Source organism: Accipiter gentilis, chromosome 18 (genome assembly GCF_929443795.1).
Source record: "Accipiter gentilis chromosome 18, bAccGen1.1, whole genome shotgun sequence".
NCBI lineage: Eukaryota > Metazoa > Chordata > Aves > Accipitriformes > Accipitridae > Astur > Astur gentilis.
This window is the reverse complement of record NC_064897.1, coordinates 4303794-4331066: the sequence shown is the minus strand read 5'-3', so window position 1 is coordinate 4331066 and position 27273 is coordinate 4303794. Positions and strand designations below refer to the sequence as shown.

The window sequence follows — 27273 nt, the reverse complement described above, 5'->3', positions numbered from 1 at the left end:
TCCTCTTACTTTGAACAAATGCAGGCAATGCTTTATTCTGAGCACGTTGCTTGGTCTACTTCAGTGCAGTGAACTTAGTGTTGGTAGCTTATCTTCCCTCTTCAGTTTCAGTGACTGCCTGTGGAAAATTAAAAATGGCTTCCACCTTAATATTATTACCTTTATTAACCTAAAGAAGCTGTGGGAACCAATTATGATGTCTACCTCTTAAAATCCAGTCAGCATTTTCCCAACTATTGGCAACTCCCAGTTTCCTGGGTTTAATCAGTTTCTTGATTCAACCAAAAGTTAGCAGTAGCTGGACATCAGCGTGTTAGAAATGTGAACAACAGATCTCTCCTGCTGTCCCTTCAACACGCTTCGCTTCTGGGGAAGCCTGGATCCTACGCAGGGATATTGGGGAGAGCAAGGAGGATGACACTACACTGAGTGCCCAGAAATACCAATACATGGTGAGAAAGCTGAGAAGTGAAGAATGTTCAAAAGAGGAGGGCAAGAAACGAAAACCAGGGATAAGTAGCAAAGTTCTGTCTCTGTTAGGACAGTCCAGGAAGCTGGTAAGTGGTTAAGTTTGCATGCTCTGGTTTAATGGCCTTGCTGGTTTGTTGGCTACTGGGAACAAGAAGTCAGCTTTCTGTTAAGATTTTTTTTTTTTTTTTAATTCAAGTCCAGATTTTTTAAAAATAATTTTCTGAAAAATTCTAGTAGGAGTCCCAAAACTATTAAGGTGTGGTTGATTGACCTTATTTTTGCCTTCAGATGTTATCTGTGAGTTCCTATGATTCCTTCCACTGACATACTGATTTCTCTAAAATTAAAATGTATCAAAAATATCTGCAGAAAGAACTCTTAATCTGCACTACTGTTCAACCTGATGATTAAAAGATGTTTTATCAAGATGAGCTTATCTTTTCAGGATCTTTATAAGCTTATCTCTGAGTGCATGGGTAGGGAAGTGCTTATCTTGTTGCAGGACAGTCTGTATTCATGACCTTTTTAGAATACTAACGCTATTTGCCATTAATACCTCTGCTGATAACGCTTTATTTATGAAAGAGATGCCAACACAAATGCTTGGTTTGTGTCCTTTAGCAAAATTAATGATTAATTCAGAAAAGCCTTTGGAGATATTTTTTTTATTTTTTGCTTTACAGATTTCTTTCTAAGTGCTTAATTCTGAAAATGTTCATAATATTTTTTTGCAGTATCAAAATACTAAAAACCTCTTAAAAGGTCTTCTTAAAAGTTCTAACAAAAAGTTTGTTTCAGTTTTTGGGTCTCAGTGTGATATATTGGTGGCATTGCAAGAGGGTACTTACTTTTACAGATCTTTGTCGCTCTTTGTGAAAGAGAGGCAAACTAAATTCTAACCTACACGGGAGTGATAGTGTCCTTTCTGAAAGTTAGTGTAACAGCAAACTGATCTGCGTTGTGCTTATGGGCCTGAATGAGCCTCCTACTTACATCCCATGTTTTGTACCAGCATTTAAAGTGTAAAACTTTCTGCTTTGCTACTTACATAACTATTCTCTTTCTTTTTTTCCAGACCTGGATTTTATTTCCTGGAACAAAATAACATTTTAGGGTGCCATTAATTTTCAGATTAAACAAGTCATAAAATGTAAATAAGCTGACAAAAGAGCATTTACCTTCTTTTCACAAAGTTGTTAGTATTAGGATTTCTGGATCTTCCTCCCATCGTAATTCACTTCTTCCTCTTGGGTGCCTTACAATGAAGGCACTGTTATGGTTATTATATTGGAGCGTGTTGTGCAGGGAATGATTGATACTTCAGAACAGAAGGAAGCATAACTTTTTTCTTTAGCCTTCGTCTCAAAGACAAGCACTAACACATTTTTGGGTGGTTTTTTGGCTCGGAGACTTCAGACTTGGCGTCTGCAGCCTTCTCGTTCTCATTTGAATAATCAATTCCACATCAAAAACCTTGCATAACTGTGGAATTGTGATGGTTGAACTGTGCAGCCCACCAGTGTTCATGCTTTAAAAAAAATAAATAAAGTTTTCTATTCTTCTTCTAAATTCATCAGCATGGTAGCACCCTTTAGCTGTACTCTGAACAAACACGCATCACGGCAGTCCATTTGTTAGTGATACCTTCATCGCCTCTCTCCTTTAGACATGATAAAGTTCATGACCCCACATGTACATTCGTACCTGCTATTTCAGTTTTTCTTCACTCCCCTTTAAGCAGTTACAACAGTAGGTGAGCTGGTTTGGGGGCAGTATTTCAACATAGTGATCTAAAGCAGATATTTATTTTATGGAAGTTGATGCTGAAGAGCTTGGGATCCTGGAAGGGGGAAGCTGTGTAGGCCAGGACAGCAAGGCAGAGATGATGGGATCGGGGGTCTTACACACGGAAGATACCACAGGTCTAGTGGTAGCTAGTCCCCTGTGCCAAGAACCCCATTCCCAATACCTTCCCTCTCTGGATGACTCCAAATATTCCCCTACTTCCTTACAGCGCTCCTGCTTTTAAACTGGTAGGTCTGTCGGGGTATGAGAGCTAAATATAGTAAAGGAAGGTGCGACGGAGTCGGCTATGAAAGGCACGCAGGGCTGAGAGGAAGCTTGCTGGTTGAGTTGGGGAGACGGGAAGGAAGGGAGAGGGGGAAATCGGTGACATTGGAATTTGTTGTCATTGATGAGAAGCTGAGCTTTACTGGGAGTGTGATGTGATGTAGGAGACTTGCAGGGCAAGAAGCAGTAAGGCTGAGAACTTATGTTGACACATCAAGCCTTTTTTTTTTTTCCCCTCACTATTGCTGCAAATTATATTTCTGATGATTTGCTTTGTGAGTAATTGGTCATCTCCTGTTCCCCTTGCATGGGTATGTTTATGATACGATGTATGTTCATCAGGTTAAGGTGCCTACACCTTCAGGCACCTCTGAATGTGCAGATGTGAGGGACTTTTCATCCAAAGTTTGGAGAAGCTGCTCGTTTTGCTCCAGGCAACAAAATTCAGCTTGCTAGCAGAAATTCATGTAAATTCCCTGTTTACAACCACTATTGGCTGGACTTTATGCATTTGCCTCTGCAAATGACTGATGTAGATTCCATTCTCCCCTGCAGTCCTTTGTTCTCGCTGAACATTTAATTTATGCATGCATATATATGTGTGTGTTCATCCCTTCTACATACACACTGTAACATATGTGTGGTGTACCTGTGTACTCAACATCACTTGTTCAAACCAGAGCAGTCTAAATAATAAGATGAGAGTTCTGGCTAAATAGCCATATCCCTGTTTCTCCTCACTAAAGCATCTTTATGCTTGCAGAAAAAATACACATGGGGAAGAAGCGACCATTTGGCATCATGACTGTATTTTCATACTGGTAGATCTCCAGTTGAAATCTGCAGTGTAAGAATTCATTCTTGCTACTGCTCCCATGGATTGACATAACTTTTCTTTTTTATATAATTGGTATAAAAGCAAAAGGATTAAAACCAGATTTTTGTTGGCCTTTTTTACATTTCAGTTTAGTTTCAGACATTAGTTTCCATAGAAATCTGGCCAAAAGCTCCCCAATGTTTGTATTCAGCGTAAATACTGTCCAAGCATAGTACTGCATGTCACTTACTGCCAGATCGTATCTGAACCAGAAGAGTTGTTTGATCAGTATTACTCCAACCTGCTTAATTGCTTGGCTGTGTCAAGATGCTTACTTGCAGGAGACTGCATGGGTTTGGTAGAGCCATCTCTAGTTTTCTAGTACTTGTGTCACATGTTCTGGCACTAAGGTACTGACTGCCTCAGATACTACTTTGCAGAACTCTAAATACAAAGAGTATGGCAAGGTGCAGAAAAGTTTGTTTTTTGGTTTTTTTTTTAAATTTATTTGCAGTCATGAAAATTGACTTATTTAAAAAGCCCAGTTGACTTATAGGTTGAGTCTCTTTGCTTGTTCCTGTGACAATCTTTGACATGCGAGAGAACTAAAGACTGAGAACTGAAATATGAACAACTAAATCATAAAGCACAAAGCAGAACTATAAAACTGCAGTTAATGCTGTGTGAAAATGGTCTAATTCAAGGTCTTCAGTCAGCTCTTAGTCAGCTCTTTCCCTCAAGGCTTTGAGTGAATTTTGCATGTTGCCTTAGAAACAAGGAAGTCCTGGACACTTGGAAGAGGTGACTGCAGGAAACATCCACTTTATTTCATATTTCTCACCAATATCGGTTATGGGGCAACCTCAGTCTTAGATATGTGGTCCGGAAAACACGTATTCAGGTCAGCAAACTACATGTGGGAAATGTTTGGTTATGTTGCCAGCTTGCACAGTGAGAATTTAAACCAAAGTAGCAAAAAATCTCTTGGAAGTGATGCTTCATAGTAGCAGAAGGTATTCCACCATTATTTCTGTTCTTTGTTAACCTTGTTTTTATGGGCTCTGCAGTTCATGTGTTAGTTGGACACACTGGCTATCTTATTAAAAGTTGAAGAATCAAAAGCTGAGTTGTTTTTTTCACAAAAGAATGCCCCTAATACAGCTAGAGCAATTCCAACACGAATCTCAGTTTGGTTTTTAGGCTTGTAATGTGCCAAAGGTACCATTTGACTTCTCTAGGCTTAATCTTTCTCTATTTCCTAGGAGCTGATGCAGCAGAATGATATTGGCTACGTACTGAATGCCAGCAATACTTGTCCAAAGCCTGATTTTATTCCAGAATCCCATTTCCTGAGAGTGCCTGTGAACGACAGCTTTTGTGAGAAAATTTTGCCTTGGTTGGATAAATCAGTTGATTTTATAGGTGAGAAGAAAATTTAAATTCTCTCTCTAAAACAGATTCTGGATTCCTTTGTGGGTCTGCCTTACTGTTTTGGCTGGAGAAGACCCGAGTGCTTTCTGGGTGGTATGAAAATACCCTAAGGATCTACATACATGATCACCATCACTTTATAAACACAGAAGCAAAATAACATAGGGAGATTCTGCCACTGCATGTTCCAGCACTTATGGAACAAAGACACTTTTTTTAAGAGCACAACTCTACTTTCTGGCAACCTAGTAGATGCCTGATACATGTCTGCAGAGAACGAATTAGAAAATTAGACATATGGATCCTGTCTTTAGCTTTGAGAAGTGAGCTAGCCAAATTTGAACTGGCTAAATTGTTCCATCATGAATGCTTGCTTTTTACTTGCTCATAAAATTAGAAACAATCACCTTTCCCAGACATCTAAATAGGGTTGTTTATGTGCGTATTAAAAAGCGGTATGCTGTAACTGCAGTATGTTTCCTGTGTGTAGTTGCATGTTTTTTCTATACTCGATGCTATACAGTGCTAGAGAAAATAAGTGATTTTTGTTTAAAGCTTCCATGAGATTTGCAATTAGCAGTTAATTTGGAAGTTTGGAACAATTTTAAATAAAACTGCTTGCTTTGCAAACTTTTCATCATGGTATAATGCTGCCGAGTTTGACACTTGCCAATTTCTTTGCTATGTAGAAAAAGCAAAAGCATCAAATGGCCGTGTGTTAGTGCACTGTTTAGCTGGAATATCTCGCTCTGCCACAATTGCTATTGCATATATCATGAAGAGAATGGATATGTCCTTAGATGAAGCTTACAGGTAAGGAGAAAATTTCCCTTTATACTAATTCTTGTGCCTGTTGGCTTGTTTTTACGGTGAATGATAAAAGATTGTATGACCAAGGGTAGAAGCTGACATGTTATTTTGTCTGGTAGTTCCCTGGCCTCTGCGCACACTTCTTTTAAATGTAGGCTTCCTCCATAACCAAACTGATGGTGTTGTGTAGACATCACACAGCTAATATTAATTGCCCACCTGCAAAATGCTGATGTTGGTCTTTGCTCCAAGTAGGCAAATACGTGGAATTTAAACTGCTTATTAAATGTGTGTGTATGTACAGACATATACACACACAGCTACAGCACGCTTATAACAGTATCTTGTAAGTCAGCGAGAGAATGGAATGGATAGGGTTAAAGAGACATGCTTATGACAAATGCTAGGCTGCATCTGTTGACTGCAGTTTGGTATTTGGTAATGCTCTCAAAGAACTGCCTGCAGGTGAAATGTCTAGGAATTAAGAAAGCTTCTTTATTGCTACTAAAGTCAACCAAAAACTCTGGGAGAAAGTATTTTGAAGTATCAGCAATTGTGTCATTAGGGAATTTTTGTGGAGACCCTCTTCCCTCCCCTGCTTTTTAACCTTTCAAATACCATTTTTTCTATATTTGGATTGTGAACACTTTACTACACTCCAGGTGGCTTGGTTGCAGTTTACCATGACTTCTGTTATTTCATTTAACAAAGTGCTTTGTTGCATTGTACAGAAAATGGTTTTCTTTTTGATAGGCTTTATAGGCTAATTGGCACAGCTGACATGTCGCTGTAACACGCGTTGTGCAGAGGCAATTTGAACAATTGCGCTGGAGCCAGGTGGAGAGGAGCACCTTCAAAATCACTAGTGTGTTTGCTACCACCATCTCTAAAACACCGATAAGGATGGAGGGATGAACATTTGATATTCCATTGTGGAGCCTGATTTCCCTGGGGCATTTTCTTTTAAGCTGATGAACATAATTATGTATGCAGTGAAAAAATTGCATGTAAGAGGTGCCTGAACTACAACCAGCTCCCATTGCCTTTGGAAATTTTCCACAGTTTCTTACTAAAGCCTGCTGACAGTTTGGTGTTGTGCAGTAATTTCAACATGTATGGTGAAACAGGTTTGGTTAGGAGGCGTAGCTGAAAACTCACAGTTATACAGGTATAGACAATAAGGATGAATTAGTGGAAGTGGATGGATACTGTGCAAGGTATGAGCTTGAGTCACTAAAAAAACCTGTCTGGTCTCAGGCTGTAGTGGTCTGGAGGTTAGAGCTGTAGAATACTGAACACTTCTAAAATGCACATGCTTCAGGGAACTTCTGAAGTGCTGCTGCTAAATTCTTCCACGAAATCTCTGCATTAAATTCTAGTTTGTTTCTTAACCATAAGTGTGAATTGAGTGTGAAGGATTAATCATCCTAGCTCTTCTTCTCTTTGCACTGTAGATACTGAACAACTACTGTGAAATTTAATTATATTTTGCTATATTTCCTTTGATATGGCTTAGTGAGAACCGTCTGCAGCACATTTCACTCATTGGTTTGTGATCTCTTGTTGGCAAAGCTTGAAAGAAAAATACTTTTACCTGAGTTAATGGAAGTCATTAGATAAAATGTTTGACACTACTACAGAAATAAAAAGGTGACACTGTTACTTGAAGTGAAAGATCTGAGGAAATAAATGTTTTTAATCTTTTCTTTTGTATAATGGACTATATACAGGGGAAATAAACATCAGAACTAGATGTTATGCATGTTTTCCAATTGGAAAAAAAGAGTGTGCAATTTTAAATGAAAAAGTTTGCAAAGCCTTAACACTTGTCAGGGGGATCCAGTAGACTTTCTTGTACCCTTTTCATTTTTTAAAAAGCTAGTTTTAAATTTAGGACTGCGATGAGGAGAAAGTGGAAGGAAGAGAGTTTTGGAGAGGCTAGCAGAACACAGGCCAGAAATCGCAGTGTTTACCATAAGGATCTTGCTTTCAGTGGAAAAAAACAAATGAAGACTGTATGAATTCTTGTGCGCGAGCTGCTCACACCGGAATACAAGCCCCCAAATGAAATGCTAAGAGATCAAGCTAAAGAATCTCCCCAGAGGAGACTTACTAGTTTTCTCTATTTGACAGTCTTTTACACTTCATGGTGGAAGCTTCCACTATCAGTTTGTGCAACCTGATATTCCAGATTATCATGTCAGCTCAGCTATTTCTACTACTGTTTATTGTTTGGCAACTTGAAAAAAACCATAATACAAAAATGCAGGTTTTGTTTGATATTTTTCATGTGCTTGCCTGCTTCTGTGCTAGTGTGTACACATACACACAAGTACACCTTTGAGTTTTTCTCATGCTGTTTTTAATGACTGTACAGTCACCTTCTGTACACATGCCCAGAGAGATTTTATTTTTAATAATATTTGATTTTCCCAGTGATCCATTGTATGTGTGTTTGTACTAGATTTAGCTTTTCAAGGTTTCTTCCCTTGTTAATTCCCTTGTCATCTGGTTTATCATAGTTCCAGGAATGTTTTTATAAAAAAAACAAAACAAACCAAACAAGAGGTGGAAGGATTTGGGCAGCTTTCTGTTTTACAGCCTGTAAAAAATAGAGAGTACTTATTTAGCTATATTGCAGACCAGACAGGTAGGAAGTATGCTTTTGTATTTAACTTTGAAGTATATGACATGACTTACAATACTTAAGTCTTTCATACCTTTAGAGTCCTGGTTTGAGAAAACATTTTAAGTATGCATTGCACCTTCTTCATGTTCAACTGAGTATGTACGTGCACGCTTAGATTGGCACACATTTGCAAGTCGGGCTGCTTCCTACAGGACTCAAAAATAGGTTAACTGTTGTAGTGATTTGGTAATACTGTTGCCCTTTACTGCTGAACACCTACAGCGCTTGAGAGAGCGTTTTTGTTTTAATGCTGCATTTGCTCCTTTCTGTTGTTCTTTTTGATGATCGTATCAGTGGTCAATACCAGCATATGGTAGAAATCACTGACATTTACTGTATAAGGTCAGCATATATCAGAGCTCTTTGTCTTGCCTGACAAAGATAAACGGGGTAGGAAGCGTTCACTGCAGTAACAACAGCATGAGAGAGATGAAACATGGGATTTCATCCCTTTGAACGGTGGGGAAGGTGGTCTGATTTCTGCAGCGCAAGGGAGTCCAGGGTCTCTTGGCTAGAGCTCTGATGCTGTTCATGCAGAACTTGAGCAGCTCTTAACTCTGGTCAGAAACCGAGGTAGTAGAGATCCCCGTGGTAAAGTAAAATAAAGAAAATGATTCACTCAAACCTTGTTGTGGACATCATAAAGAGGTTAAAAAAAAAAAAAAAAAAAAAAAGCAGCTTGCTTGTCCCTTTTTTAGCCACCTTTAAGTAAGCTACAGAAAGAATTGAGAGCATCCAGCATTACCTTGTTTAAAAGCTGCCTTTTTATTCTTTTCTCCATCCGTGTTTCATGACTGAACCTCAGTCCAGGCATCCTGACAAGTTAAATTAGGCTGTTAACATTTACAACAATTGCTCTAGTGTTATCTCAGGTCTGAGCAGCAGGTCCTTAAATTAATTCTTGGTTTGTTTGTCCCCTCTTTCCAGATTTGTGAAAGAAAAAAGGCCAACCATTTCTCCCAACTTCAACTTTCTGGGCCAGCTTTTGGACTTTGAGAAAAAGATCAAGAACCAGAGTGCTCAGCCCGGACATATCAGTAAGCTGAAACTTCTGCATTTGGAAAAAAGCAGCGAACATGTGCTGGTCCCAGAAGCTGGGCAGAGCAGCCTCTCCGCTAACCAGCTCTGCATTACTGCTACCTCCGAGATCGTGGAACAGAAGCCGACGGACTGCGGCGCTGCACCGTGCGGGCACTTGTCCCCTCTGGAAGATGGCCCACTGGTACAGGGCATAAACGGACTGCACGTCTCCCTAGATAAGGTGGAAGACAGCAACCGGCTGAAGCGCTCCTTTTCTCTGGATATCAAATCTGTATCCTACTCAACAAGTAGCAACTGTGTGACTGCATCAGTTCAGGGCTTTGCCTCCTCCGAAGACACCCTGGAATACTACAAACACGCGACTGCTTTAGAGGGCAGCAGCAAGTTGTGTCAGTTCTCCCCTGTCCAGGAGGTCTCGGAGCAGACCCCAGAAACCAGCCCTGACAAAGAGGAAGCAAACCCTCCCAAGAAACCCCAGAACCCCTGGCAGCTGGAGAGCCAGAGCAAACGGCACCACCTGGGGAGAGCCAGCAGCAGTGCCACCACTCAGCGGTCGCTCCTGTACCCCCTCCACCGGAGCGGGAGCATGGAAGACAACTACCGAACGAACTTCTTGTTTGGTCTCTCCACCAGCCAGCAGCATTTGGCGAAGTCGGCTGCTGGGCTGGGCCTCAAAGGCTGGCACTCGGACATCTTGGCTCCCCAGACATCGGCTACGTCCCTTACCAACAGCTGGTATTTTGCAACCGAGTCCTCGCATTTCTACTCTGCCTCCGCCATCTACGGGAACAGTGCTGCTTACTCTGCCTACAGCTGTAGTCAGCTGCCCACGGGCTGCGACCAAGCCTGTGCTGTGCGCAGGAGGGCGAAGCAGGGTGATCGAGGTGACTCCAGGCGGAGCTGGCATGAGGAAAGCTCTTTTGAAAAGCAGTTTAAGCGCAGAAGCTGCCAGATGGAGTTTGGGGAGAGCATCATGTCGGACAACAGATCCAGAGAAGAACTGGGGAAAGTAGGCAGTCAGTCGAGTTTTTCAGGCAGCATGGAAATCATTGAAGTGTCTTGAGGGGCAGCAGGCTTGTGTGACTGTATCCGAGTTGCTTCCCCCTCCAGGCTGCTCCCTCAGCATTTGAGAGGTCCCTGTGAATCTGAAAAGAACAAACTTCCTGCAAAAAAGGGGGGGAGGGAGGGAAGAAATGCAAGGCTTCAAGTGTGAACACAGTGACTAGATTAATATGGCAAAGAAATGATAAGTGAGCGTCTGCCCGAGGAGACCAAGTGTACCGCTGGGTTTTTCTCCTCCCCTTTCCTGGAGAAGGGCAGAACATTTCAAAGATCTTTCCCTGACAGAGGAAGCAATTATATGCAATGGATTGCACATCCTTTCAGTGGCTTTTAAAAAGGAAGCTCTCTTGGTATCAAACCCTTTCTCTGGTTCCACTGAAGCATGCTCCTACCCATCAAAGCTAGTTTTGTTCTCCCCTCCTCATGCCCCATGTCCTCACCAGTGCACCTTAGCCCTGACACTGAGCCAACCTCTGGAGGGAGACCTTTTTCTCGTAAGAAAGGAGACCGGGAGCGATTCCAAAGGATGTAGGGACTGGTTACAGCAAGGCTGGTCTGAACAGACAGTTCAGACAAATGTAAATACTGGTGTAACTATTGTTCTAATGGATAGGCTTTAGGTGATTTGCTAGAGAGCCGCTTCAGAGAAAAAAAAACAAAAAACAAAAAACCCAGTACCTCAAAAATACAAAAAATAAACTAGGGCTTTATGGCTGCCAGATGCTGGTAGTCAGTTCATAAGCAATGTGAACAAGTAACTACTAGCCACATTTGATTATTATTTTTTTTTTAAAGCTGTCTACGCACAAGTGTTTCAGTTGGGTCAGCAGCAATTCTTAAAAAAGACAAATGAACCATATCTATGACTGTTTCTGCCAGTCTTTTGAAACATAAAATAAGCAGTATTTGTATTTTTGATAGTAAGCTGGCTTCTGGGAGAGGGGTAGCTGCTTTGGCTTCTAAGCTATATGGAGTGGTTAATACTTAGGGTTATGTGCAAGAGAAGCGGCTGGTACAATACTGCACCATCCTTTTCATGCCAATTGACAATTCAATAGGTGGCTCTTGAGGCTTTTTGTTTTGTTTTGTTTTTTAAAGCTAAAAATGAGTTGGGATGGGCTTTTGTCCTTAACTGAGCAGTACCATTAAGGAACTGCTCATCATATATGGTTCCAGTCACGTGTGGGCTGGGGGTAATTCAGGTGGATGTTTTTTTCCATCCCAACATCCTCACCCAAACCACGTTGACTTGGAGAGAGAAGCTTCTCGATAGTTTTGCTGACTTCATCTGAGAAAGAGAAGTCTGGCTGGCTGTCCAAGGAAAACAGAAGGGGACCTCCAGCATCCCATCTCATAGTGACAGAAAGGGGGTTAGAGAATAGACAGCTTTAGTGGGAAGCCTGCTCACCTCCCGCACTCGCAGCTCCTAAGGAACTCGATACTGGCCATCGTTCTCCATCCCAGCGTAGGGTCCTGGTTTCCCAGCATGCCGATGCGTGATTTGGCTGTGACACTTGTAGCCGAGCTCATCCTGGCCAGTTCCGCATCCTCACCCTCACCACCCCAGGGGAACACACCAGCTCAGGGAGGTGTCACTTCCCTGCTGCCAGCGCGAGTGTTTTACGGGAGATCGGGCACAGCCCTTCTTGTGTTGTTTTTGACAGAGAACCAGCTGCTTCCCCTCCAGCTCGCCACTCGTGCGGTACCTTGGCTGCCACTGCTCAAATTGTTTTATGTGCGCGCATTGCCGCAAGAGGTAGAGTAAAGCTTCATCCCTCCTGCTCCCGTGGGAGCTGCGTGCCTGTTATCTCAGTCTTCCCCAGCACCCCTCAGAACAAGAGAACATGTGTGTCGGCAGGGGTGGGGAACTATATTGTTTTGTCCCGTTTCAGTGCAGGCAGCTGAAAATTGTAAATCACATGTAACAAATACTTACCCCTGGCCAACAGCTTTAAAAAAAATTCGTCAGCAGCAAACTGAAGCCCTAATTCAAGTCAGCAGCTTGGGTTATGTTTGGTTTTTTTACTGTAAGTTTAGCTTGTTTGTGACTCAAATCTCAGGTTTTACTATATTGAAAAGTGGAAAAGATTTCTGTCATTGTTTTGTTTTGTGGCTAGGATGTGACTTTAATTTCCTACAGTGGACTGTTGAAAATAGCACTGAAAGCTACAGCATTGATTAACTTGATCCTCAAAAGTGCAAAAGGCACAGCGAGGCAGCACCAGGAGTAACTGAACCCAGAGGCTGTGTTCGTGCTGTGTGTATGAGATGCTGGAAGAAGGGGTAGTCTGGGCAAGGGATAGGTTTACACCATGCTGGAAAGCATGTCAGGTCTTGGCTATTCATTAAACATACTGCCACTTGTCTCTGTTTAACTATCAAGTGAAAGCAATTACATTACAGCTATTTTCAGGTATATACACACACAGTGTGTATACATGCTATGTAAATGGTTTAGCAGTGCTCCTCTCAGCCAGATTTCAGTAAAAGCCCATGCCTTTGATTTAAATCAGTTAATGGGGGTTAACACAAATCAGTCCCTAGAGCCAGAAGAAGCTTCCTGTCTTTTGTGCTCCTTCACAGACGTGTGTTCTCCCCTTCTCTCTATACATACAAATATGTTTGTTTGGGTTTTGTTTGATTAATTGCCTTCTGAGGAACTGAAATCAGGCCTTCTGGCTCCTCCTGATTTCCAATACACTATAGTCCTTGAATGAATCAAAGCTGTAGGCTCAGTATTTTTAGGGGACGGGTTCCTGTAGGAGGAAGCCTTAACCCCATGTCCTGCACAGGGTGCTGCCCTGTCTCCTATCTGAACTAGCGTCCCGTACCTGAACAATGCTGGAAATGGTTTGTAGAAGTTTGGAAAGCAAAGGGGAGGATGTGAGGGGGGAAATGTGTACATGTTCAATATGAATATAATGTTCTTTGGTGTATGGCAAGCTGTTTAAATGGTTCAGAGAGATGTGAGTTTCTCATCTTGTTGTGTCATGAGCATTACCTGTATGTTATGATGAAATAAAATCAGAAATGGTACCTGTTTATATAGAACGGCTGAGGAAGGAGCCTGCATGCCTCTGGCCATGGAGTGTGCATTACCCGCCTGCAGTATGACCTGCTCCCCAGCACCCAGGACTAGCAGGGGACTCGTCCTTATCGTACGTGTCCTTCTCTGCGGATGCGTGCCTGTTAATGAGTGACACAGATGGGGTAGCTTTGGATCGCCTGCCGCAAGCAGCGGTGATTTTACAGCACCACTAACAGCTTAGGCCTCTTACCTGTTCACCCCACCTCTTCTGCTCCCTTCAACAGCAACAGTGGGAATTCTCTGTGTTAACACCTTACAACGTCTGATACTGTTGTGGGTAAACCTTTCCCAAGGCAGCTGTGCTAGCCTTTCTGAAGCAAGTATTTCAAATTGATTGTTACCTAGAACGAACCCCATGCTTTTTTCTTGACTCCCATACTTCTTACTTGAAGAAGAATTTAATTACTTGTTTAAATACTTGTTTTGACTGATTCTGCCAGTCCTGAAGCATTCAGAGCAATTTCAGATTGCTGAGGGAGGGAGGAGTATGCCCCTCATTGCTCCTTCAGAGAATAGGTTATACAAACCTAACATACATTAAAATTAAATCCTGCAGTAGAATATGGCTGCTTTGGTTATCTCCTTAGATGGCAAAGCCTACAAGTTTCTGTAACAGCATCTTCAAACTCAGGTGCAGTAACAGAATGGTTTTGGGGGGGGGGGGGGGTTGTGGTTTTTTTTTTTTTATTAAAGAGAATTTCAAAGCATCATCCCAGCAAGGGAAATGCAGAATCTTTGGCCTCTCTAGAAGAGGCCGTACTATCAGCCAGAGCACAGCTAACAACCAGTGTGAGCTTCTGTGCTTACTTTCTACAAACAAGACATACCAGCTCTTAGATAGAAAGCTTTTATCCATTAGATGGTAAAACAAGAACCATGCACAATACTAGACCTAAATGGCATCCGCTCGCTAGCCTACAAAACAGGTGGACTCGACAATCTTCCAAGATCTACCTGTTCTAGCTTCCCTCACCCTACTCCAAAGTCCACTTCTGCTCCCAGTAGGTCAGACTAGCTCTGTTCCCTCAAGTTGTTTTTTGAAGCACGCACTTTAGCTTTCACCACTCGTCCTTTTACCTGCTTGGCAGGACTTTGCTCTTGTTCCTCCATCCCTCTGCTCTTGCCCCTGCCAGCAGACCGCTCTGTGACGAGACAGTCTAACTCCATCTCCAGTCAAAACCCAAGAGGCAACTGAAATGTGTCTCATGCATGTCATCAACATTTCATTTTCATTTCATTGACTGGCGTTACTGGGAAGAGGTCCCCGAGGTCACTAGGCTCTTGAGGTAACCATCACAGTTACATTCCTGGAGTGACACAAACAGGAAAACAGGGCAAACCTGCCCCCAGCATGATCAGGCAGCCCTGCTTTCAAGGGGACTGGGGGGAGCGGTAAGGAAGAGAATTAAAATGTGGTAATTACATGAGCTGCTACGCGTACTATGTGTTTATCTGCTAGCTGCTCGTTACGCTTTGACTCACAGCACAAGTTATAAATTGATTTCTACCAGAAAGTGGTGGTATCAAAAGCCCAGAACAGTGGCCTCGTGCTTCTCCTGGGGACAGCACTGGAGTCCTAATAAGGCTGTTACTGCCGCTTGTTAAATCTGAAATTACTGAGATTCAGCCAAACTCGCCTACCTAGACATTTTAATTAGCCACACCCTGACTAAACAGGGACCAAACTGGCTAGCCTGTTATTTGTTCTTAAAGTTTCCAAGATAAAAGTAGAGTAATTCTAGTACTCCAGACATCATAGCATTATAACACAATGCCACCATTACATTATACACACAAAACCACAACTGGGAATTTGGGTAGAAGAACAGGGTTCGTAATGTACCGGCTTAGCCTGGCAACTGGCCTTTCCCTTTGAACCATGCCTACAGAGAACTTCTTGGCCTTCGGGGCCAAAGAGTTGCTCTGAAGCAAACTGAAGTGTTTCTGCAGTGGAGCCTTCGGCTGTTCTGCACTTTGAGAATATTAATGACAGCCACTATAAATAGAAAAGGAAAGGGAGCTTTTTCTAGCCTGCAATACCCACCCCTCTGGGAAGGGGCTGCTTTCCTAGCACAAAATGCTGTAAAACAGAGTTGGGGAACTGCCCTGCTGGAAGGATTTCAGCTGCTCTTTACAGGGACCCTCAGCAAGCACCAATGCTGTACAAAACCCACGCGTGATGTAGTACAGGCAGTGATAAGGCTGGGGCATCAAATCACTTAAAAAAAACCCCAAACAACCAAGCCAGCCAAAAAACCCTGTACATTTACATCTTTCTTCAGCACCTCTGTGCAGCAGGTGAGAGTCCATCACCGCTTTGCTTCCCCAATGCCAGGAGAACAGCGTTCTGCTGCAGGTACATCCACTTACTCACCTCTACCACTGATTTTCTAAGTTTATTAGACTAACCTGTTTCTGCTGGAAACAGCTCCATGTCGGGATGTTTTCAAAGCTGGGCTTCCCTAAGATCACCAAGTTCGCAGGCTCCTGCCACCTCCGTGCGCAGAGTGGGCATCAGGTGCTTTGCAGATTACAGGGCTGTCAACAATTAGCTCCCCAACACTGGGGCTGGGAAGCCCTTTTGCTAGTTGTAAGCTACACTGGGAAGTTCTCTCAAATCTCTGTATAAAGTAGCCGTTCACATACCCGACTAGGAGTCAGGTTTTGACAAAATCTACAGCCATCCTCATTTATTTCTGGTTGCGTTACTGTCCTGCAGTAGGCCATCATATTACCGTCACAGCTCCCCTATGAGGTCAGTGCTCACTCTCCATCTGTTAAAATAAAAAGCTTTTAAAAAGACAAAAAGGGTTATTTTAGGTATTTTAGGCAGCTGACACTAAGAATTGCCCTTTGTGTGCTCCTCTCCTCCCCCACACCTGAGGAGGTGCGCAATGCTGTAGGTTTGCTGAGCACACCCAGACCTACCCTGGCTTTGGGGACCACGGGGTGAGTTACTCTCCTTTCTGTGCATCAGGCTGTCCCATTCAGGCTCCCATTATGAAGAAATTAAAACCTAACTGTGGCAGCTGAAAGCAAACCAACAACCCTCAAGAGAAGTACCACAGACCAGCTGAAAAGAGGCTGAACTTTGGCTAAAAGTGCAAACCGACCCATCCAGTGATGCGTGAGGAATCTGTAGGAGATGAGCAGCCGGCAGGGCAGAGGCCACCCTGAAAGCCAGCCTGCCCAAGGATGCCCAGCTCTAGTTCCTTCTGCGATCTGGCAAAGAATGGATGTAAAGTGTCTGTCAGGACATGGTCTCTTTTTGGCAGGGAGATGGGGGGGGGGGGGGGGGGGGGGGGGAGCAAAAAAAAAAGAAATGAGAAATGCTTTGCTGCTCATGTTTAGTCTTCCTGCTGAATCTTAGTAAAGCCGTTGGGTGCATGTGCCCTAACAAAACAGGCAGAGGGTGTCTCACCACAAGTGCTTTGTGTAGGGAAGCTGCAGTCTTAGACAAGTATCTGAGCCCATCTAATCCCAGACCCTCTGCTTTACCTCCAGGAGGCTACCAGCACAGAAAAATAGGCAGCCAGCTGAACTACAGTCCCGCCCCACTGCTGGTGAGCCACAAGCATTGCTGTGCACATCATTTATTTGAACTGGACAGCAGTGCCAACCAGAATTGGGACAGCATCCAAAAAACCCAACATTTATTTTCATTCCGGGACACACATTTCCTTACAGTCCCAGCCCAGAGTCAACCCCAGAGCAGCTGAAACCAGCCACCTCCGTGGCACGAAGGTGGGCTCCGTGTACAAAGCAGTAAAGCTAAGATACGACCTCCCACGCTAAAGCGTCTGTATTGTCCATAGACATCACAGCAAGAAGTGGTGCGCTGTAAATGAAGAATAAGCAAGGCAACCGGAGAAACAACACGCTTGGAAAAGAGCGAATACCAAATGTTTTAATGATGGAGCTGTGGAACACATAGCATGTAGGGAGCTGAAAGCAGAGCAAGTCTGCGAGCAGGATAACCACCCATAAACCGAGGAGCGCTCAGCCACGAGACTGGTAATCCAAATACGCTCTGGCAGCTCGGGTACAAGAGGGACATTACAATAGTAACTCGGGAAACCACTGGCACGCAGTCTGAGAGAGAGGGGCTGGCTCATGCAACAGTTGGGCCTGTGAAAACACCTATTTTTACTCTTTCTGTGTAAAAGCTTAGAGGAGGGGAAAATACACTTTAAATATTTAAATATATTTAAATATATTTAATTTAAAATACATATATTTAAAAAAAACCAACACGAAAACTCTTTTCTGTCCCCTTCACCAGATCTTCACAGAAATTGCCCTGCGGATAGGTTGGCACTTAAGCACCCTGTCAATGCATTAAATTTCAAAAACAACAGAAACAACAAAGCAAACCTCTTCCACGCGTGTAGCACACTGACCAGCGTAGGATGCAACAAGCACCAGCAGCAGCACAAAGGAGGGAGTCGCAACAGCAGAATCAGGGGAAGAACCAGAGCAGCTCAGGCCAGCGGGCCACCACAGACCCAGAGACTCAGCCTGTTCTCCGGCTTTTCAGAAGACTGCGTATCAAGCAGCTTAGCCCGTACCACACACCACCTCAGTATGCAGAAAAGGACAGAAATGTTTGTTTTCAGTGGAGCACACCAGATTATTCTCTGTTCATAGCACTAACTTTGTGGTGGAAGGAACGGCTAGTACATTCATGAGAGATACCTGAGGCCTTCTCCAACAGCATTTGGCTTGGAAAAGGAAATTCAGAAGCAGAAAGGTAATTCCAGTCACATCTCAAATCTTCTGCCAGACAGCAGGAAAGGGAGCAAAGCAAGTGTCTCACCTTGAGCACCACCTGCATCCGAGATGGAGCTGACAGCAGCACACAGAGCAAGGCAAATGAGGAGCAGCCAAGCAACAAACAGCAGCTCACGAAGATGTGGCAGGAAACATCTTCCCCTCGGTGAGAGGTCCAAAGACTTATAGTTAATGAAGCTAGTGACAATGTTTTAAATAAAACTGTAAACCATCATTTGAGAACTGTTAGAGGGTGCACACTATCTTACGGTACCCATACAACACTTTATCACCTGTGGAATGAAGGTGATGACCCGTGTGCTTTGGAAGAGGTCAGCCTTCACGTTTCAGCTCCGATTTCTTTCTCGTTAAGCTATTAATGTTTTTCACAACTTACCCTTGCTGCTCAGAAAGCTCTAGCTGGGAGGCCCAGCAGCATAGCCACAAGCTTAAAGGCCAGCGTTCATAGGAACAAGCATTTTTCTCCCATTATCAGCCAATGTCTAGGTGTTTTATAGCAAATAAGGAAGGGACTGATTTGCAGCCCTCGTTCCTGCAGCTTTCAGATAGGAATACTATTCGCTTGCCCTCATTAGCACTGCAAGAAGCAATGCTTTGATCCGATACTTAATAGCATGAGGCCAGATGTCTAGAAGCTTTACAGGAGAGAGCATCTGCAGCCTAGCCCCTGCCTCGAGATCCAATATCAGGATCTTCCCACCAGTATAGGCTTCCAGCATGCCAGGGTGTGGGATATTCATGATCCCGTCTGGCAGACGGCTGAATGTCGCACATTCTAAACTTCCAGACAGCATCATCTGGACAAGGAGGACAAAAACGCCTGCAGCCGCTATTTAAAGCTGCTGAATATTCTGGTGTGTCTGATGGTGGGAGGCAGAGGCATACTCTGTGATGGACAATGAGGACACTCATGGGCATGGCCATGACAAGCAGGTTTTCGTGGGTTGTTAAGTCTCATCTGAGCTTTTAACAAACCAAGTGTAAAATACTGCAGGACTCATGAGCAAGGATGGAAGCCTGATGTTATATCCTGTGCAACGTACAGCGTACACCTACATATACACAACCACATAACAACAACTGGGGTGGAAACAGCAGACAAAGAGGCCCACTCTGCTGCCTTTACTAGAAAATCTGCTGAGTTCCTTGCCCTCTCTGAAGCAGTCAATCGCTCTTCCCAGGGCATCATTTCTATGGGATTCTGCTTTCAGACAGTGTTCAGCAGGCCCTGGGGTCCAGTCACCGCTATGGTTCAGCTACACGTCTAAGTTGGCTGCAGTCTGTATCACAAAAATTGACTCTATGCTACGTGGCCTTTGGGAATGCAAGAAGAGAACAGCCAGTTGCTTCCTGCCGCCAGGCAGTAATTAGTACCATCAAAAACCTACTGCGCTTTTATTCCCAAATGGTCAGAGACCATCTTTTGCTGATTAAGTACTCTTAAGTACTAAGAGGCATCGAAGCAAGTTGCCTTTGGCAAGTCACGTAGCCTTGTGATGTACTGGAAGATGGGCCGTCACTGACTCTCTCAAAGAGGACTGTCCTCACCACTGGAATCGCAGTCCTGACATACAACAACCCTTGGGGTTCCTGGACGTGCTTCAGCCTCCTTGCCAGCAACAGCATCCTGGGGCTAATGTAACACACACAAACCTACACCTGACACAGCAAACCAAGGACTCCTCACTCCTGGTTTCATGCTCTTTCTGCTGCAGACAAGAACTGCCACGCAATGGCAACGCCAGCTGTTAAACCCTATTTCTAGATCCGTAAATATTTTTACAGCAGCGTGTAAAATATCCCCGTTTTATACAGGGAGAAACCAAAGCTCGGAGAGGTGCCGCAAACTGCCTGCATCCAGCAGACCAGTGACAGACTTGGCAACCAACCCGTCTCCTACGGGCCAGCCCATCACCCGGGTGGCACGGACACACCGCCTGCCTTCCAGCAGGGCCCTCGGCTTGGAAGAAGGCAAGAACGTCCTGTTGCCTTTGGAGCAGTTTGCTGAGCACGGTCCCAAAGGGCCACGTGGGTTCAGTCATTAAACACCGTGCTCAGGCAAACTCTTGGCATGACGGCAGCTAAGCCAACGCAAAGACCCAAAGGACTTCTCATCTCTCCCCCCTCCAAGCCCATGCACTTGAAGGTAAAGAAACAACTGCATCGCTCTGGTAGAAAAGACAGCACCGAGATAACTGGAGTGTCCCAGTAAAAATTAAAAAAAGACACCTCACGTCCAACTTTGGGAGGCAAAGTGAGCAGGTCGGTGCCAGCACCTGTCAGAATCACTGTGCAAGGTCAGGGACACGAAATGCCACCAGCTGGGGCACAGGGACACTGCCAGGGCAAGGGGGAGAGGAACGCTAAGGCTTGCTTAACATTAACAGACATACGTATCTGGAACAGTTATTCCTTTACAGCCTCATAAATTAGCGAGCCCATAAAAACAGAAGCCTCGAGGAGGACATGCCAAAACCCTGCCATGCAAACCATGTTAATTATGATAATAGGCAGATTTTAATAAGCCAGTTCCTGGCTCCCACACTTTCACCTATAAACCACACACATTTCCAAGGCCAGGGCATCTCAGAAATACCTGCCAGCCATCTAATTGTTTAAACCCCAGTGGCACAAAAACCATGTTAGAGGGTTTGTCACACCCCGTATCCCTTTGAATTTTCCTAGTAAAAAAACAGAAATCAGATGAAAGACAACTCCTCCTCTGTAAACCCCGATCTAGTCACAGCAACGAAACAAATGTCTCAGCACAGGTGGTGGTAGCGGTAAAGGAGACAGGAGGGCAAGAGGAGGGAGATGCAAGAATGGTAAATCATCTTCTCCAGATGACAGGACCGGGGAGCTCCTGGATTCCTGGCTGCGCAGTTCTGGCAGCTGACGCTGCTCTTCCTCTGATGCCCTGGCAGAGAGTCAGGCAGCACCGCCGTCCGCTTCAAACATCTGCCAGTTCAGCCCATTGGAAGCGCGTCTGTGCTGAACGCTGGAGCGTGGAAGGTGAGGAGGGGGGGCCTGCCAGATCAGCTAAGACTTCAGCTCCCGGTCGGGTTTCATGCTGAAGGGCTCCAGCCTCTCGCTCTCTGGCAGCATGCTGTTCAGCCGCTCCATCAGTGGGATCGTCTGGTCGATGCCCATCTGTATACGCCGGAGGATGGCAGACATCTCGTTGACCTTCTGGATCTGCTCCGCATACTTGGCATACTTCTTCTGACGCTCCTGCATGAAGCTATAAAGAGTTTCCACAGAGAGGTCCATCTGTTTAAAAACAACAAGCACAGCGAGGCACGTTAGGCCAACTGTTACCGCAGGCCTTTCAGCACACTGGCTTTCCTAAAAGCAGTCGAGAAGCACCTTAGATGCCCCACTAATATACCAGCCAGGAACAAAGGAGCTCCTCTGTAGGTACATAACCAGTTTGTCATGAAATGGGATAATTCATAGCTGTATACCAGGGAGGACATATGACCACCTCAGTTCTACACCCAAACACTGAGTATTTGATCAGAAAATTCTTTATTTACAGGGTTGAAAAACAGGCACTGCCAGGAATTTCCCAATAAACCATATGCATATCCTCCAAGTTACCTGAATCCAGGGAACTCATAGCCTCCACCTACACCTGTAGTGTATTTTCGGTGGAGATTGTTCATTTGCAAGTGTTAAGCTCTACCACACTTGCCAGTGCTAATTTCATTGCCTTAGCCAGGTTGCTCTGTGATGAACCTACTGCTATTATTACCATCGGCATCTGGAAAACTCCCGCTTTGAGAGAGAGCCACAGTGGATTGCTAGTGTCCCTAATATCCCCGAATCCTAAAAATAAAAGTGTTATGAGTGACCCCAGGAGAGACATTAAGTAAATCAGCCATGCAATTAAACACGGTAAGTACCCAAACATGGCTCGAGCATGATGACAATGACAGGAACTGCAGTGCTATTCCTGCCACTGAGTGACGAAGGTAGCCTTTATACTTCACAGCCCAACTTTCTCTTCAGCCAGACCTGCAAACTCCAGGCGGGATTCAGCTGATAGCTGCTAGTACTGTACTCACATGAGCCGAGTCGGACGGTTTAAGCTGTTTTACATGTTGTAAGATGTACCATCTATTCAGAGAGCTTGGTAACACATCTGCTCCAAGCTCTCAAGCACACACCTGAAGCTCGGTTGCTTCGGCTCGCCGTAGCTGTGCTCAACAACCCCAGTCATTCCAGTGGGCTGGGTCTTCAAACCAGTGTGTCTGAGCAGTGGGCATGCATCCTGCAACCATGCTCGCCCTGTCCTCGTCCCCTCGCTTGGGGCTCGGCGCATGCCCAGAGTGGCCGACAAGTGAAGGGCAGGAGCGGACATCCACTGACCAGTTTTAGCTCACTGCCACCTCTTATCACCGTTTTTCCAAACCTCTCCTGTCTAATTACCTGCAGAGGAAGGAGGTCACTGCTCGTGATGAAGCAGCCTCGGGGAATCGGTGCTGAGAACTCCTGGTCTACCACGAAGCACAGGTTCAAACAACATCCCTCACTTTAACTGTGTGACAGTCAACCCATTTGGTGGAGGACAGTGACCGTACCTGTGTCCCAAAACCAGGACAACCTGTCATCAGGAACAACACAAATTTATTGGTGCAGTGCTAAAATACAAGCCATGCTGACCCCATCTGACTTGCACAGTACTTAATCGGTAAGTGCAATCCTGACCCAGTACGCAGTGGTGCAGGGCTGTAGGGCACAGCCTGCAGCAAGGGGAGGACTGGGTGGAAACGGTGCAAAGCTGGAAGGGGCATCCCCCACCGAGGAGGGAAGTCCCACCAGACAGAGCACTGCTGTCCCGCTGGCGGCAGCAGGGTTTGGGGGAAAAACTGGGGGAGCTGTGTTTGCTGACAAACACCCCTTTCAAGCCCTGGGGAAGAGGTCAAGTCAAAAATAGTTGGGCAAGAAAATGTTTTATTGAGAAACCTAAGTTACAAACAGCATTGAAAACAAACACACAAGTTTCCGCTGAACTGCCATGGGGATTAGGAAGCATTTTTTTCCCCCTATCACCTCCATCAGAGCTGGATACAGTACCAATTAACCTTTTATTTCGTCTGTACTCTCTAGTGCTCTCAGGCTGAATTCTTCCGCTTTGCCTCTGTGCTTTCCTGTGAATTCCTCCCTCCATGCTTTCATGCACGGGACAAAATAAAAACCAGCAGAGCAGGAAACTCCAAATAGAGTGGAAACAATTTAAGCCTACACAGGGGTTTCTATTAAAACCCCAGCTTAATAATTTAGTAGCTTGGCGCTAGCTCTGTAAATTAGAGTGTGTAAAAAGCAGACCACCACCAGGTCTGCATGGGATGGAAGTAAATTCAATCCAGTGCCTAAAAATGTCCTACCTAATGAGAGACAGTGGCGTGGAGTGGCAGCCAGTCAGAAACCTGCCAAAAGCCAGCACGCCTCATTAAACCGAGCAGCATGGGGACCCAGGCAGAAGCCTCCTCTGGTGTTCAAGTTCTCCTCCACAGGCAGGTTCTCCACATGGCCTCACAGCACTGTGCAAGAGGCAAAGCTCTCATCTACCAAGCTCTGAAACAAAAAACCCAAAGGCCCCCTTTTCTCTCCATTCCAATAATTTCCATCTGTTGACTTTTAGGAGGGGAACATGGGGAGAAGCTGAAGCTGACCTGCAAAAGGAAGAAGAAACGCAGAGTGGCCTTCCAAGCTCTTTGCTACTTTTGGACGCATTCACAATGGATATAAAAAAAGCTGCCTCACAAAAAAGAGAAAGGGTGGAAGTGTGTGTTTCCTATGGTTTCCCTACACCTAGTGCTCAAGTTTGCCTGTTGCGGGAGGCCACGGCAGCTGCAGAGCCAGCGACGCGACAAAGAGGACTGAAATTGAATAATTGTGAGGAAAGGTCAATTTTTACTCAGACTGAACCTGGTCTTTTTTAACTAGGAAAAAAAAAAAAGCTACCTGTTAACTGCTATATATAAACGCCAATGCCTCTTTGCAGCTTTCCTTGAAGCGGGCCTAAATACACACTTACATCCTTCCTGCCTCCTCCCCCTGAAGCAAGCTCCTCCAGTGCCAGACTTTGTGCTTTTACCTCTCCTGGCACGCAGTCCCATTCCTCTGGTGCTCAGACGGGGCCTTCAGTTGCAGGACTCAGAGGGTCAACCCTATTTACCCACCACAGAGACTAAAACTGTCCTTTAGGAATCTGCAATGACTCGGGAACACACACAAGAATCCGCTTAATTCCCATCTATTTAATTCCATACAGTAGCAATAAAAAGCATCTGGAGAAGGGGAGCTTAGGCAAAGAGTTTGCTCCCTTGCCTACATCCAAGGCAGTCCACGCTTTTCAAGACACCCTTGAGGGTCAGATGAGTGAATCTGCTCCCATCAACTCCCACCTCCCTGACACAAGGCCCTGCCACATTCTCTTCTGGAAAACACTCAGGTCTCAGCCTTCTTGCCCACCCCAGCTAAGAAGTTCTCTGGGAAGCCCAGCAAGATGCCTCAGAGCCAGCAGCTCTTCCGCTTCCCCACAACCATCTGCAAGTGTTTACCTGAGCCGTTGTTTCTACTCTGCTTGCTTTGAGCTTCCTACAACGCTGGGCCACCACAGTTGTAGGCAACTCCCCCACCAGCAGGTCACCACCCTGTAGCCACAAGCCATGACAGATGTGGAGCTGCACTGTCACCAGCCCCTCGATGACTTCCCCATCGAGGCTTCACCATCACCAATTTATCCTGCAAGCATCACCACTGAGTAAGCCATCATCACTCCCAACTGACAGGTACAGAAGAGTTCAGAGTCAAAAGACCAGACCTGAAGCCTGTGAAGAAGCAACAGAACAAAAGCAGAGGGCAGAGCCCAGCACGTGAGATCGGCGTCCTAATTCTTGTCATAGCAAGAGGTTCTGCCCAGCCTGGTCTTGAGGAAAAAATGACATGTTCTCAGTGAATGGGTGTGAGTTCCCAATACACAGTTTATTTCTTCCCAGAAAAAATTCCTCCTGTTAGAGCAGGAAACCTGAGGCTGGACATGCCCAGAGTAGAAGACAGGATTTTTTTCCTTCCTACATTGAAAAGGATAGAAGAGTTTTTTCAGTGTTTCTTTTAAGAGTATAGTATCACAAAAACAGACAAGCTTAAAACTGGTCTTCCAACGTGATGTACTTTTTTTGTACAGCCACTGACATTCAGAAATTGGGTCTGTTTCCGTTTCAAAGCTCATGACTCCTCCATGGATCAGTAGCAGCAGGACACTAATTTATGCCTCAGCTTCACATTTTAAACATGAAATGACATCTACTGGGCTTTTCTTTCTTCAAATGAAAACAGATTCATAATTACTTCCAACAACAGCGCAAGATGGATATTCCTCCACTTAAAAGAGCGCCAGCACAGCCCCTCCTGCGACACCATTCACATTGCCAACCAGTAAGGACTCGCAGACACTCCTCTGCGTTACACAGGCCCATTTGTAACACCACACTGATGAAACACAAAACCAATTGAGGGTACTTTCAGACATCTTGCACACCACAAATTCTTGCATTCATTTTAAAATTCTTCTTGGCCCACACTGCCAAGCAGAATAAAGACATTAATTTAGCCCACAAAAAGAGTGAGATCAGCACTGGACACTACCCAATTCTTTTCAAGAGACCACACTGAAAACAAACCAGTGCCCTATATACACCTCTTACCTGGTGTGGTTTTATAGCATCTCTGTCACGGTCATGTAAGTGTCCTGAGGTCTAGGAAACAGAGTTCGCATCTTGTTAGTTCAATGAGTGAGACTGAAAATTGCAGGTAGACACATCTTCCCTGGTTGCAGAACATGGAAACGCAATCAGAAGTTCACTAAACTTGGAATCAAATTTCTAGAGGGGCACTGCTGACATTTGTAGCAAAACAAATACATCTTCTAAGAGGATGCTCTGTCACTCCCAGCTTTTCCACTCCCTCCTCAAAATGCCAATAAGGCAAGATGATGTTCTGTTCTCCCCCACTCAGCAACAGCCTTCAAGAGCTCAGCTAGACATCCGTTTGTCCTGTGTCCCTCTGCCTGAACGATTTGCTGTCAGCTCCCATCCCCTGTGGCTGCCACTCAAAAAAACACAGCCATTAAGGTACAATCCTTATTCCAGAAAGTTCACTTGCTAGAACAGTGCTCCGAGCACAAGCGGCCTTTCCCTTCACATTGTCAGGTGCCTGGCTGGGGTGAAATTAACTCCTTCCTGCAGCTGCACAAAAACCACATCAGAAAGTGACAGGCGGGAACACGAATGCATGAAATATTAGTCACGATGTGCTGGTGTGAAAATACTTTTCAATCAACGCACTTAAAACTGAAGACAGCTCCTCTTTCTGTAGTGCTTGAAAACAAGTGTGCTCAATTAATGGCTTTTTTTTTTTTAATTCTTTCCTTCTCTCTTTGATAATGTCACGCAAAGTTTGCACAATAGATCATGATGACTTCCTGATGACAGGAACATCCTCTGTTTCTCCCACTCATCCCACACACTGGTAAGCGATAAACTTACTGGGTAGCATCTTTTCTAGGGCAGAAAACAGATGCCCAGCCAAGGATCCCACATCCTTCTCTTCAGCACCAGTCATGAGTACAGCTCTTGTGAGTACCCTCCCTCTGCGCCACTGCCAGGTAAACAATTACAATTTGTGTTTACGTCTTGCTTATCACATCCAAGACCAAATGCCATGCCAAAATGTTCCTTTTGCTCCCTCTGTAATTTGTCATTGCTATAAAAAATTGCCAAGGGCTATTCTGTCTAAGCATTGCATGGATCGCAATCAAGTTAGAGTATGAAGAGTAACCATTCTAACTGGCTCTCACATTGAGGTTTAATAGTATTAAGAGGTACATCAGGGCCCCTACTTCAAAAGATCTACAGCTAAATCACACCTGGTCCCTTAGAGCTATAATAGATATACAATAGTGTAAGATAGGCTGCTGTGTCTGTAATATCAAGA

At 44.6% G+C, this 27273-nt stretch overlaps 2 protein-coding genes across 10 annotated transcripts in view; one reads left to right on the top strand and one right to left on the bottom strand.

The window, feature by feature from the left end:
- The window catches only part of DUSP16 (dual specificity phosphatase 16), a 68830-nt gene extending 55388 nt beyond the window's left edge, over window positions 1-13442 (top strand). For all 9 annotated transcript variants that reach the window (XM_049822372.1, XM_049822376.1, XM_049822380.1 and 6 more), the window contains 3 exons: window positions 4621-4780; window positions 5479-5602; window positions 9216-13442. In XM_049822372.1, the coding sequence (XP_049678329.1) occupies window positions 4621-4780; window positions 5479-5602; window positions 9216-10392 (1461 nt within the window). In that variant the 3' untranslated portion in view covers window positions 10393-13442. The remainder of the gene's footprint in view (window positions 1-4620; window positions 4781-5478; window positions 5603-9215) is intronic.
- Window positions 13443-17365: 3923 nt separating this feature from the next.
- The window catches only part of BORCS5 (BLOC-1 related complex subunit 5), a 76885-nt gene continuing 66977 nt past the window's right edge, over window positions 17366-27273 (bottom strand). The window contains exon 4 of the mRNA XM_049822385.1: window positions 17366-21540. Within this exon, the coding sequence (XP_049678342.1) occupies window positions 21310-21540 (231 nt within the window). The 3' untranslated portion in view covers window positions 17366-21309. The remainder of the gene's footprint in view (window positions 21541-27273) is intronic.